The following is a 14,491-nucleotide window of genomic DNA, read 5'->3' on the forward strand; positions in this document are numbered from 1 at the left end:
CTGTAAACCATTTTATTTATTGTATCAAGGAGTGGCTTGATTAATCAGCAGAATTATAGTATATGGACACAACATCCCTGGTTTGGAATAAAGATTAGTTACATGATAGGTTTCAAGGTGCACCTGATCTGGGGAGATGGGGCAGAATGGAAAGGCCTCCGTTCTTTCTTATGCCCTATTTAATACTTTTTATCAGTGGTTTAGTCTTAATATATTATTGTTAACAAAGTTTGGAAGTGGCATGAAAGCTGGAGGAATTTACGTCATGACTATAAGGCAGTGTGGATTACTTGGTGACCTTGGCCGAGGCACTTGGTAACTATTTCAGTACAGACAAACATCAGGTTCATAATTTGCTAGCCACACTTACAGGATGCTGGACTCTGTCCTGGTGCACCATAACAAAAAAGCATTTAGGGTCACTTGTGAAGAATTAACAGGGGTGCACACTCCGGATGTACAAGAGACAACAGGAATTGGCAGTACCACTGCCTGGCTTTTGCCCTTGGAGAATGGAACGAAAGAAAGGCTACTAGTATTTTATTAACATTTTAGTTTCATTCTGTCTATTGGCTAAGTGGCCTGTCCTACCATAAACAAATCAAAGCAGATGTGTTCCGCATGCCCTCCGTTCAGCTGTAGGCAAAGCTTACCCACATATCTGGTAGAGTGTATGCCTGAATAACAGTGAAAACAGTCCTCAAAATTGCAGTCTCCAGTCTCTTCCCTTGAGACTCATTTGAGAACAAAACTTGTGGAAATAAATGTATCCTAACTCAGTATTATTTTAATTAATGCACTGAATATTTAAAACAAACCAATGAAAAGACCCCCCAAAGAGTATTGCTAGAGATTAAACCAAGCAGCAAAGGGGATCTGCAGAATCTTAAGTATATAATACTCCTCGTAAAATAGTCACAATAGATGTATAGAATTGCTTATTTTCAGTGGATTTGAATGAGAAGAAAACTTGAGAAAAAGCCTGTGCAGAACACTGCTAAGCAAAATTGTTGGGCTGGTGAGCAATTTGTGTGCAGAAGACTTGCCTAAATATGCTGGTGGTTTGCTTTATTCTGAGTTTTGTTGTGTATTTTTATTGTGATGCTGATTAGATTTCCTGTCTTTGGCACAGATTACAGGACCGGCCCTTGCTTCACTTTGGTAACCAACCAGATGTGCCAGGGACAGCTCAGTGGAATAGTCTGCACAAAAACCCTTTGCTGTGCAACAGTTGGAAGAGCATGGGGCCACCCTTGTGAAATGTGTCCTGCCCAGCCACATCCCTGCCGCCGAGGTTTCATTCCAAACATTCGAACTGGAGCCTGTCAAGGTAAGTTAGCAGCAGAGCTTCCCCAAAAGCTGCTGAAATTGTTACTGGATTAATCTTAATTGAGTTACACTGCTGTGAATAACCTGTCCTAAGCCATTCTCAGTTATATGTGTGAAGAATGGAAAAACATTGTCAGATGCATTACTTCATGATTCAGTGAGTGCCTGATGTTCGAGTGAGTACATTAGTAACTTAGGTCATGTGAGAGCAGCCAGCATCTTAATGAATTTCTCACTGCCAGCAGCTCTTTCCCTTGGTTCTGTAGTGTTGTTTTTCTGAGTGTGCCACTCGATCATTCTGTGGAAGAATTCATTCTGTTTCAAAAAGCACTCAAAACATCAAAAATCAATCTGTGGCAGTAATGTTCCATTTATCCAGTGTGGGATTTTTTAGCTAAAATTTGTTGACTTTGGATTCATCTTGGGTGTCTTATCTCTCAAGCTACACTGCTTCGACCTGGAGAAAGTGCCTGTCATGCCATTCAAAATGCCCCATGATATATCTTATACAAGTTTGAAATACATTTGCATTTGTTTCAAATCATAAAATCCACCCAGATGTTGCTTACTTCTTACTTCAGAGCATGCCTTACCATAGAAAGTCCTTACACTGCTTTTGGCTTTTATTCTAATACTTCCAGCTGTATAAATTCTTTTATTGTCTGGATGTCTGGCAGGAAACAGGAGAAAGTTAACAGGGGCAGCTATGTATTAAACTGATGTGGATTATACGTTCCCAGGACCGTATCTTTGGGGCTAGTTTATTTCAATCTGTCTAGCATTTTCTAATAAGTTACAATATTTTTGAGATAAAGATTATAAATTTACGAGTGATTTTATTTAATTGTGAAATCCTTATGAAGGACTTCAAGGCATTCCAATGCATTAAAAATGCAGATATCCTCTGTCACAGGCCAAGTGCTGGTTGGTGCCTGCAGACAGTCACGATGAACTTTGAGATGGGCACGTTTGTGTATGCCACATAACGTGCACATATTTTGACCTCAGCCCTTCTGTTGTGCAGACATCTGTGAATCGAGGTTCTAGACACTTCTGAAATCTTATGTGCATAAGTATGTGGCCCACACCCCTGAACTTGTGCCCCACCTAGTTATATCCCTCTTGTTTGTGTCACAGAAAAGCTGCAGTGACCTCTCGAAAGGATTTGTGCGGTTCAGAATAAAGCTACTTCTGCTTGCTGCACATTTCTTAGCATGCAGCTACATTTATGCTAATCTGTATGCGGTGCCAACACAGTTTTGGCCCTGTATGTTTGACTTGTACTTTCCAGTTTTCCCTTCTCTTGTAATGTGTTCATAATTTCAACAGATCTGCTATGGAACCACATATTAGCTTTATTTTTCATGCAATTGTACTAAATCCAGTCCTTTTGAAATCAGATAACGTCCATTCAGACTGAAGACATTTCAGGGATTTCACATCCATATTCAATCTAAATAAAGGAAAGCAGGTTAAATAAAATCCAGCTTCTCTGAAAAGGGAACTGTTATTATTGTGTAGAAATCAGAAAAAATAAAATGGAGGGGAGGGCACGTTTATTTTAAAAAGTAAATAAAATGTCACTGCCCACAGTTTGACTTTGTCTGTCTGGCTGAAAGTTAAATTAGTATCACAGCTGAGATTTTTAAAGATACAAAGGAGGAAAATGGAAGCCAAAAGGTGGGATTTTGAAGCAGACATTGTGAGTCAGGAGCATGACTTCTATTTGTTTCGGTTTTTTATTTTTTTAAATAGTCAGTACAGTGCCATGAAGTCTGGCTGACTACTGCTGCTAAAGCACAGCATATTGCTGTAGCTGGAGTTCCAGCAGCAATGTGGCTGTGTCAAGGGTGCTGTGGCTGTGCTAGCTCTCTGCCTCCCAGCACAGTGGTTAGCTCCAGCCTAGCCGTGCTCCAGCTCTGCTGCGCCCTTGACCCCGCTCAGTTGGCCTGGGAATCTTTATGTAACGCTCTGCAGTGTGGTACAGATATGCCCCTTGGCGTTCCTGAAACTTCCTACGTGTGGCTCCCAGGGAAATTGCCTCTTGGCCTTTTGTACAGACATAATACTTTGCTTTTCAGACGACAAGACGCATTACAGCTGGCTCTCTGGGATTTATAAAGGGAGATTTGAAGGCGTCATCTCCTTCAGCCTGTGTCCCTGCACTGAAACCCATCCTAGTGTGAATCCCAAGAATTCAAGAAACCGGGTTTTAGCAGCAGCAGCTGGTACTCCGTGGGGAGATGGGGGAAGCACAGGCGTTTGTGTTGGAGAGTGGCGAGTGCTCTGTTTGCTCCTGAAGGACAGGGAGCAGCAGACGGAGGGCAGCCCTGGGGACTGTGAGCCAGACCTCTGCTGTCTCCTATTGCAATGTCACTCCTCCTCTAGTCTCTTTTCTCTAGCTGTTACTAAGCCATAGCAACACTTTTGCAGCTAAGTGATGACATACACGTTGTTGTGCTAAAATAGCTGTGAGGCCAAAAACTGGGGCCTCTTGAAAATGTTTGTCTTGAGCTTCCTACCTAGCCTGTGGACATCTTTGTTGTTTCATTTTTCTTGAGTGAAAAAATTAAAAGCAAAGAGAGAGAAATAAAAGGAAAAAAACCCTCCAGATTTATGGATGTCTAAGCAGGTCATTAATAATTCCTCCTGAGACATTAATTATGGCTATGAAACTTCTTGAGTCAGATCCTAACCACAGCCTAAGGTCATTGGTGCTGATCTTACTGGAGTGACGAGTTAATAAGTTCCATCAGTAATGAGTCTGCAGTTCCCCAAGCCTCTCCATGAGGCCCTCTCCATGCACATTGCACACTGCTCCTCTGTGGCTCCTGCATCTCTCTGGTGGTGGGCTATGTGCTGTATGGTAGTTGCCAAGTTTTTCAAAGGGGCAAGTGATTTTGGGTGCCCACTTTAGATACTTTAAAGGAACCTGAGTTTTGACAGACTGTGTTCTCTGCACACCATTCCCCAGATGTTTTGGAAAAACAAAGCAACAGCAGTTAGATGTTTAATGTCTGTAACAATAATAACTGTGTGATTTCTTGCAGAAAATATTTAGAGTACTGTACTTAATCATACTTTGCATAGAGTAATTACAAAATTAGTGTCTGTCTTCACAAGCAAGTATCATAATATTATGATGGGTGAAGAATGGATTTAGGCATATTTACTTTAATTTCTGAGCAGACAAATTATTATGGCTGTTCTTGAGAAATGAATTGAAAGTGGGTGTTTTTTCCTTTTTTATATGATAGATGTGGATGAATGCCAAGCCATCCCTGGGATCTGTCAAGGGGGAAATTGCATTAATACTGTTGGATCTTTTGAGTGCAAATGCCCAGCTGGACACAAGTTTAATGAAGTGACACAAAAATGTGATGGTAAGAAACTTTTAGAACTTTCTTCTGAAATTAAAGGGGGAAAGTCATCTTTTTGGAGCCAACTTTGATTGTGACAAATTGGTCTTACTGGAATCAAATCACTTGGATTGTCATTGTGACAAGCTTTCCAGTCTCTTTTGTGTTGAATATGCAAATAGCATTCTTCACAACAAATATGAATAATAGTCCTTTCTCGTTCTAAACCAGAGAATCTTAAATATTGACCCTACAGCTTTTCCAAGCCTTGTATTCATGTAACATTTTATAGACTTGAAGGTAAATCAGAAACAAATGAAACACTAAAACAAAAAATACTTTTTTAACTGATATGTTGCTTTAGAAATGCTTGAGGAACATTTCTCTATGTGGTCCTTTTAACCAAAAGGTGTAGATGACTGGAAGGTTCAACACATGCCCACCTACTCAGGTAAACTGTATTTAACATTAATGGGAGTTTGACACTGCTGAGTGAAGACTGCGGAACTCTCTCTAAACTCATCCTCACAGTTGCAGATGTTAAAGGACAAACATTTTATCTTTCCTTATTGGTGGTCCTATTTTGGAAGTACTGCAGGTGCTAGATATTAGTGTGGAAATTTGCAGTGCTTGATTATGGAATATTGGTAATTTTTAAGTGTGATTTGATAGTATTTTTTTCGCTCTATAATATAGTAATCAGGCATAGATGTTCCTTTGCATCTGTGCTCCTTTGAAGAGAATTTGGATACATAAGGAACATAGTACTAAAACGCGTCAATTGCACAGTTTTGATTCATCTTCTTTACGGTGAAGTCCAGATAATGTTTAAATTCTTACAACTGATCCTCCTTTCAGTCATTAGACAAAAATTAAATTAATTTAGGTAGACAAGTTTCATAAGGGGCTAGTGCCAACTTTCAGTATCATAAACGTGTATGGCTGCAAGGTGTGCATCCTCCACCCTTTCGTGCATCAGGTGCCTTTAAGAAAGCACTCAAAATTTTTTAGCCATTTGGGAAGAATTATGACTTTATCAAAAGAAAAATCCCAATTTCAACCAAAATTTTATAATTTAATTGCAGGTTAAGGAAAGCAATGTCAGAAGAGTTTGTACATAGCCTGGTTTTCATATTGACTGCTAGTGGTTTTGGCAGAGAGTAACCTAGAAAGTTAGGGTAGAACAACATTGCAAATGTTTCCTTCTGCAGATGAAGTACGAAGGACATGGTGAATAGGAAAGACTGCACATGTGCCTTATTATTAGTATGTGAAAAAAAAGAGAGTTATAGGCTTGTATAGGCTGCATTGTAGAAACATTGCTATGGTAGTTTTCAGTTGCTGAATCATGTGAAAAACCAAAAACAAACAAACAAATCACAACCCAAACCAAATTTAAATGAAACAAAAAACCCCAACCAACCACCACGTTTAGAGTTGAGGGGCTGGACCCAAGAACCTGGGATAGCTTGGTTGGTTCCCAAATCCTGCCACAAATTTCGTGCACCATTTTGTGAAATCCTTTTGGAGTGATCACCTGGCTGCAAAGATTGGACAAAGTTTTCTTTCTTCAGTTCCATACCTGTAAATTTTTGAACCTCAGCAGACAGAAACTTTCAGTACATCTTCATATTGCATGAACCAAACAATTTTAATTAAAACTGTGTAGGTATTCATACAATTGAAAGAATGAAAAGTAACAGCCTTATACCAGCAACATGAAACAGGATAGGGATTCAATAGTTGAGCATAGTCATGTAAGAACAACATATCCATTCTGCTTCTTTAAATTATCCTTTTGAGATTTAAGTTGAAATCTCCAGTACAAAAGAAGTCATTTGCCTTATAGTAATTGACTATAGTTAATACATAATAGTTAACATCCGATCATGCGCTTGGTTTAACTTCCTATCCAGCAAGTAGGACTTCTGGCAGCTGTAACGTGTCCTTGGTCACTGATTCAGTAGAACTGGGAGCTGCCTGCTGAATTACCAGTAGTTTTTTCAGTAGGTCCCCATTAAAGTAAGATCAGGGTAGAAATCATCAGGTACAAGACAACACAAGAAGATGGGAAATTAAGTATATTGGCCAAATTTCTCTTTATCAGCATAGCTGGCGGAAAACTTGGTTTCAAGCGTTACATTATTTTGCAGCTTCATATAACCATTCATTTTCCTGTTGCATTAATGCTGAGGTAAATACTTTATTGTGGTGATCGGAGGGGGTAATTTTTCCTGGAGTGACATTTACGTCTGCGAGTACATCAAGTATACTTACCTTTATAAAACTCGCATACTTAACAATGACAATGTTGCTTATATGAATGTCAACACTAATATAAATAGTGAAATACTGTTTGGGTTAGGCTCAACCCTAAAATAAAGAGTGATGATTTTGCTTTTAAGAAGGTCAGACTCTATATAAACAGTGGCAACAGTGACTTTAAAGATAAACATTGGTGAATTTGAGTCAGAAAATGCTTGAATCTGATCCATTTACAACTGCATTTTTCTCTGTTAATTAAGGGCTTTATTCAGACCAAAATTCAATTTCCACATTTTTTGTCACTGAGACTTTTGGGACTCCTGTGGAGTATAATCCTGGAGCAGAAGCCAGAAGTCTCTTAGCAGTGCTCCCGGGGCACTCAGACTTGAGGCTTTGCCAACACTGTCGAAGTAGCACTGAACAAAAAGTAACACCCCTCTCCCACACCCAAGCGAGGAATTCGACCCACATCACGACAGCTGACAAGATGCTGGGGAAGAATGTGTGCACAGGGGACCCAAGACCCTGCACTGCTTAGGATGGGTTGGTCTCCAAGGTCTAGTTATCTGTGTCAGCACAGTCCCTCCACTCCTTTCCTGCAAAGGCAAGGGGCCGCAAAGGTATTAGAGCATCCAATACTTTACCTAGGGGAAGAGGAATTGATAATTTTTATAATACTGAGTTTTGTATTGCTCTCTTCACAGGAGAGCGGAACAGAGATCCTTTCTACTTGCTAAAACACTCATTAATGGTCCTGTGGGACTTTGGGTGTTCCCCCATCTGTTGGGGCCAAATTCCAATTTAGGCGTTACATTTAAATTCCCCCAGTCGTTTTTAATGACTGTGATATTATTCACTCCTTGCCTTGGCGTGTTGGGCGGTGTTGCAGTATTTCATCTCAGAAATTTTTGTGGTTGGTGAAATCATTATTACAGCCATGTGTCTATCTGTTTGTAGATCTCTGGAGGAGAGGTTGGATAGAGTCCTGTGATGCCATTACTTCTGGCTGGGTTCTCCCTGTTGGGAGAGCAACTGGGTGATTGTAGATGGCTGTGACAGGCAGTTACCATTGATCACTCTAGAGAATAACCTGCCTTTCTGCTCTGCTTTGCTGATTCTTCTTACAGGTACCATGGAAAAAAGCGAGCTGTTTTTAAGCTCAGCTGGACTCCAGGTTCCTAGAAGATGAGAGCAATGCTAAGTAGATACAGCTGCATTGTTAAGATGGTCACTGGAAATCAGGGAGAAAGTAACTGCACATCACAGGCGGGCTACTGATGGTAATTAAGGAGCAATTGGAGCTGGCATAGGTTGTTATTCACAGGACTGTAGATAACATAAATTCCAGGCTGTGGAAGAAACCTTTCATGTTCCCTCTGTTCATGTATGCAGCTATGATCAGCTATAATAAGGTATTTGTTAGGTTTTTTCTGCAGTCTTTGAAATTTTTTCTGCACTGGATCTGTGATGATGATTTAGTATTGAATTGAGATTCTTTAGTGAAGACAATTCCAATATGGACTTTTATTTTAAAATCACTGACAAAATCTAAGGGGAATTCTGGACTTTGTCTAACTTCTACAGTTGATATTTCAGTTACTGTCTCAAAATCTGTTGAAACTTCACAACATTCACTTAGTGGAGAAAGCCAGGAAAGGTAATTTTTGTTGCCTGCAGTCATCCTTCTTTGAGCTATAATCCTGTCAGATTGCATTAGTTAAACAGTGCCTAGCTGCTCAGGGCTTTTACATGGGGGATTTCCAAGAAAAGCCCAAGTGCAGTAAGAAAGACAGGCAATTCAGTAGGTGCTACACTTCCCTTTGAGTCAGTATTGAACCATTGCCTCAGCATGGTGCCAGGAGACGTTGTGCTGCTGGAGATACCATGAGACATAACGGTTAAGCTCCTGATTGCTTTGGTCATTACAGGTCCCATGACAGTTTTCTTAATTCTGGCGTGCAGAATTCAGACTGGAGGGGTCATGGTTTACTTAGTAAATCCCCTCTGCAGTTTAAGACTTTCATCCATCATTATTAGGCAGTAAAGCAAACTGTCTGGCTTTTTGCAATTTACAGATACAATATTTTCTTAGGTTTTGTTTCACTTATGTTTATAAGATGCCTAACAAAAGATCTTAATTCAAAACTGCTGATTATGCCCCTAGTACCTTAGTCAGGAGGGGCTTCAGACCACCGCTGCATTTGATCATTAAGACTAATTACAAAATACCTATTCTCGTGACAGAAGTAATTTAGCTAACCTGCCCTTGCTTCTCTTTTTGCCTTGAAGATATTGATGAATGCAGCACCATTCCTGGAATCTGTGATGGAGGAGAGTGTTCAAACACAGTTAGCAGTTACTTCTGCAAGTGTCCTCCAGGGTTTTATACAGCTACTGATGGCTTAAAGTGCATAGGTGAGTACAATCCTGTAAATAATAAGACAATAGTTGTCATGAACATTCACGAATATCTAACATGGGTAACTGTACCAGAAACTTACTTCAACTCATGGTCTTGAAGTTGTTCTTTTATACAGAAGTACATCATGTGCCTTTATATGTATTCTGAAATGATTTTTCCATTTGCAGGATGTTTTTCCTCTTTCCCTCGTTGATGTGACCTTCCCTTTCATTTTTCTTACTACAGTTTTTCTCTTATGTCGTATTTGTTACCTTAAAATAGACAGAACTTGTTTAACACATCTCTTTGCATGGTGAGTTGACCTTGGTTAGATGCCCAGTGCCAAAGCCACCCTATCACTCCTCCTCCTCAGCTGGACAGGGGAGAAAAAAAATACAACAAAAGGCCCATGGGTCAAGATAAGGACAGAGAGCGATCATTCAGCAGTTGCCATCACGGGTGAAACAGACTTGACTTGGGGAAATTAGTTTAATTTATTCCAATCATATCAGAGTAGGATAATGAGAAGTAAAACCAAACCTTAAAAATACCATTCCTCCACCCCTCCCTTCATCCCAGACTCAACTTCATTCCCAAATTCTCTACCTCCTGTGTCCCAGCGGTGCAGGGGATGGGGAATGGGGGTTGTGGTCAGTTCATTACACATTGTCTCTGCCACTCCTTCCTCTCCCAGGCTGGGGTCCTCCCACTGGAGACAGTCCTCCACAAACTTCTCCAACGTGAGTTCTACCCATGGGCTGCAGTTCTTCACGAACTGCTCCAGTGTGGGTCCCTTCCACGGGATGCATCCTTCAGGAACAGACTGTTCCAGTGTGGATTCCTGCATGGGCTGCAGGAATCTGATCCACCATTAACATCCATGGTTTGCAGGAGGACAGCCTGCCCCACCATGGTCTGCACCATGGGCTTCAGAGAAATCTGCTCCAGCACTTGGACCACTTCCTCCCCTCCTTCTTCACTGACCTTGGAGTCTGCAGAGCTGCTTCTTTCACATGTTCTCAGTCCTTTCTCTGCGTGCAATTGCTCAGATTTTTGTTTCCCTTCTTAACTGTGTTATCCCAGAGGTGCTACCACTGTCGCTGATGGGCTCAGCCTTGGCCTTCTTGTTCTGATGTTTGCCTTTGATTTAGTCTATGTTATATTCAGCAGTCATTTAGAAAAGCAAATATACTTGAGAAAGAAAGTAATCACCCCAGACAGCTCCTCATTCCAACTGTTATGACCTTAATGCAGATATTTTTCATTAAAGGAAGTAGCGTGATAAGCTGGGTGTGGGACATTTGTATCTGCTTTCATGATGATGAATTGGCAGTGCTGTTCTTTCAGGCTTTCACTGTGCAGAGCAGAACCTGTCTTCCAAAGGCCAGACCAGAAACCAAAGGACTGTGAGAATTAATTAAATGCCACTGCAGTGCCAAAGCCATGAAAGAGTAGTGTTAGCACTTACTGCTTCTGGGAAGCATGCAGCCTGCTCTGAGGCAGGGCAAGTACGCAAATTTTTGGTTTTTTTATTATTTTTATGCAGTAATTTCTCTTTTCACTGCCAGTGCTGAATTTTGAGCAATTTAATTGTCATTTGAGAATCAAATGAAAGGTTTATTTCCTCAGTTTTGGCTTCTTTATTTAAAGGCTCATACACAGTGCCAGCAGTGGGGTTCCAGAGAGCACCCTGTGTTTAGTACCTTTGGTAGAAAATCTTTTGGGACAAAATAGAAAGAAAATAACTTCACAGACCAAAGTACCAAATGGTATTCACTTCCTTAAGAGATCTGGAAGTAGTTTGGGTTAGGATTAATTTTGAAGGGTGCGATTCTGTTTCTGCAGGTTGTGAGAGATGAACTATATTGCTTCCATTATCAATAACAGGATTTTGGTAGATTGGTTCCATACTGTACACTTGTAATCCCAGTGGGAGTTGCTTCTATTGCTTCAGATTAATAGCTCTGAAAAGACTGTGGATCATTAAACCATTGATTGTTGCTTGTACTTAATATTTATGAAGGAGGTTCACCTTTCTGTAACAAAAAATTTCCAGAGATGCACAACTTGTATTTACTTTTTACTTTATATAGTCATTGCTCAGTCAGGACTGCCCGACATTCACACCCATGTTATATTCCTGCAGTTTTTTCAGCCTTTTTTAGCCACTGTATGTGTAGGCTGAAATAGCTCAGCTAAAGAATAGGGTATTTAAATGCTGACAAGCTCTGTTAAGTAATATGCCAGAGTGTGAACCATCATTAAAATTTTAGCTTTGTGTCCAAGGCAAAATGTGCTAAATGGAAGTACTATTAATTATCTGCAGATATTTGGGATTTGTGTCTAATATTAACAAGGACAGAGCCCAGATCTGTATTCGAGCTGGGCAAAACATGCAATCTTGATTTAATTACACATGCCAGTCTGAAGTGAAAAGTGTTAGCTGAAATGTCTATTCTGTTAGAGATGAGGAAGCGCTTCTGGGAAATGTATCCCTTATGGAACTCAAACTGAGCAGCACCGGAGCCAAGCATCCGAAGGAAGAACTGTGAGTTCCATTATTACAGACCTTAAAAATTCAAATAGACAAAGCAAAGATAATATCTCCTAGAGCTGAAGAGCAGAAACAAGAGCAGAACATCTCAACCCAAGTACATGAAGAGTGTTATGAAGAAAGCCACTAGCCCATATATCCAGCCCCAGCTGGCATAAATTTCTTTGGTCAAGTCTACTTTTTGATGACTGTTTCCCTATTTTTTCCATTTATTATTTATAGAAGAAGCACATTTTTCTTGAGGTATTTTCATGACAATACTGGGGTTTTTTTAAGTGAAAAGTACTAAAATATTAAAAGCTGAACCAGTAAAAAAGTTGTTTCCTGCTCTTCCTGCCCTTATTTGTGTGTTTTACCATTCAGAACAGAAAATGCAGGAGGGGAAAAAGAAAAAAAGAATCACTTCTGATTGGGAATATGAAAAGAGTTGGCATTTTTCTCACAAATTTACTGTCTTTTTCTGAAAATGATGTGGCTTTTGGATAATCTCTTACACCTGTAGGTAGACAAAGATGTTTGCTGTGTGTTTACCTTTTTCTAGCATATCGTGTGCTTGCACAGATCCCACATGGATACTTTTTACACTTCTGCCCATTACTGCTTTTAAATGTTTAAAAACTTGGTACTGACCAGAACTGAGAAGGATGAATTACAGAGGATGATGATAGGGTCTGTTAGAGGACTTCCCTCTCTGTTATCCATCCCACCATCATACCAAGCATCTGAACAGCTCTCCAGGAATGCTGGAGAACAGTTTCCTCTCTGGGGAACAGTTTGCTTCAGAGCTTTAGTTGATTTTTAAAATAGTAGATAAAGGAATGTACCTGTTTGGCAGTTCAGTTGGGTACTAGGAGAAAATGGAAGACCAGTAACAGAGCTGAGTAGATCTGGGTTTTTTTCCTGCGTTTCAGATTTCCATTGTGTGAGTGAACTAACTAAAGTTTGGAAGCAAAGGCCAACTGACTCTTTTAGCTGTACTGCCAGTAATATCCGTGTTCAGGGTTCCAGCTAATAAAAGGCAGAACCATCACAGACTCTCCCAACATATCACTATATATCAATTTCCTCAAAATAATAAGAAACTTCCCTGCTTTTTTTCTTTTTATATCCACTAGCATAGCTAGTAAACTTTGAAAGCACTGTTACTAGACAGATGATTCCACCATGCCCTGGATAACTGAGATAATGTTTCTTTAGAGACTGGTGTCTGCTGTTATAAGGTTATATCTGCAACTTTTTCCTCTGCATTTTGACAGCAAATGTTTGTATGTTTTAGAAACAAACTTTGTCTGGTTTATTGTGCAGGATCAAATCACACCACAGCTTATACTGAGTTGGACATGATGTGACATATTGTGAAACAATTGCTCAGAGCTTCAGATTGTATCACAAGATTTTTAGGGGTTTTTTCTCCTCCCATCCACATTTTCTCTCCTTTCTCTAAGCTGGGGGATCTCTGTGCAATGTTGTTAGAGCTGAGTGTTCGAAATCTGGGTACAGGATGTTCTTTGTACAGCACGTGCTTACCCTTTTCAGACAGGAAACCAGCATATCTCCATAAAAAATGTGATGGCACCAATTAAAGCTTTGTTGTTGTTTCTTGCCTACAAGCCTGTATCTTGTCAAATCACTACATACTTCACCTGGGAAAGCCATGACTAATGAAAAATGAATGCTTTGAGAGCTGTAATGCTGTGGGTGTTTTGTTGTGCATCAGTGGCTTTCAAGTCAAAGCTTAAGCAGGATTTATCTGGTACTATCTTTAATAGAGGTGACACTGCAATTTTTCTTTGGGGCACAGAAGCATGTTGTATTATATTCTGAATACACATTTCTATTCTATTTTCGCCTCCATTAATTCATTGCTGCTCCATTTTTCATTTCAGCTTTCTCACAGGAGGTGTCACACCTGAATCCAAAGCAGCCCAAACATTATCTCGATTTTTCTGGTTTTCTGCCTTTTGTTTTCTGATTGTTGTAATGTCCTCAGTAATGTAATCAACCAAGAAAATGGGACCTTTGCCTTCTGTGAAAGCCGCACTCCTCGTTAGACTGATGATTACATATCCATTTCTTTCTCTCGGTAGATGTGCGTCCTGGATACTGCTTCTCGTCTCTGACCAACGGGCGTTGCAACAACCAGGTCCCCCAGCCCCTGTCCAAAATGCAGTGCTGCTGTGACAGCGGCCGGTGCTGGTCTTCTGGAGCAGCCACCGCCCCCGAAATGTGCCCGATCAGATCCACCGGTAGGAATCCGCCTGTATGCTCATGAGTGTGATTGAACACTGAGTTAGAGGGATTTTCTTTTATCAGTAATGTTTTCATTAAAGAACCTCACAGAATGGTTGAGGCTGGAGGGCACCAAGGAAGGTTGTTTTGTCCAAGCCCTGCGCTCTCAAAGAGAGCCTCCTATGGCAGGTTGCTCAGGATGCCTGGAGGATAGGGCAAGCAGACATAAACATAGGATTTTATCTGTTGCTAATTAATGTTTTGGAGCTGTATTATTCTGGCATTACCTGATCCAGATTCTGTTATCAACATCCTCTTCAGGCTCAAGTTACCTCCTTCACAGCCTCCTAACAG

At 40.4% G+C, this 14,491-nt stretch overlaps 1 protein-coding gene across 1 annotated transcript in view; it reads left to right on the plus strand.

Annotated features, from left to right (window-relative positions):
* The window catches only part of FBN1 (fibrillin 1), a 153,573-nt gene that overhangs the window by 53,391 nt on the left and 85,691 nt on the right, over nt 1-14,491 (plus strand). The window contains exons 7-10 of the mRNA XM_030497615.1: nt 1,133-1,330; nt 4,587-4,712; nt 9,243-9,368; nt 13,996-14,154. Coding sequence (XP_030353475.1) covers nt 1,133-1,330; nt 4,587-4,712; nt 9,243-9,368; nt 13,996-14,154 — 609 coding nt within the window. The remainder of the gene's footprint in view (nt 1-1,132; nt 1,331-4,586; nt 4,713-9,242; nt 9,369-13,995; nt 14,155-14,491) is intronic.

The sequence above is a fragment of the Strigops habroptila genome, chromosome 9 (assembly GCF_004027225.2).
Source record: "Strigops habroptila isolate Jane chromosome 9, bStrHab1.2.pri, whole genome shotgun sequence".
Lineage (NCBI taxonomy): Eukaryota > Metazoa > Chordata > Aves > Psittaciformes > Psittacidae > Strigops > Strigops habroptila.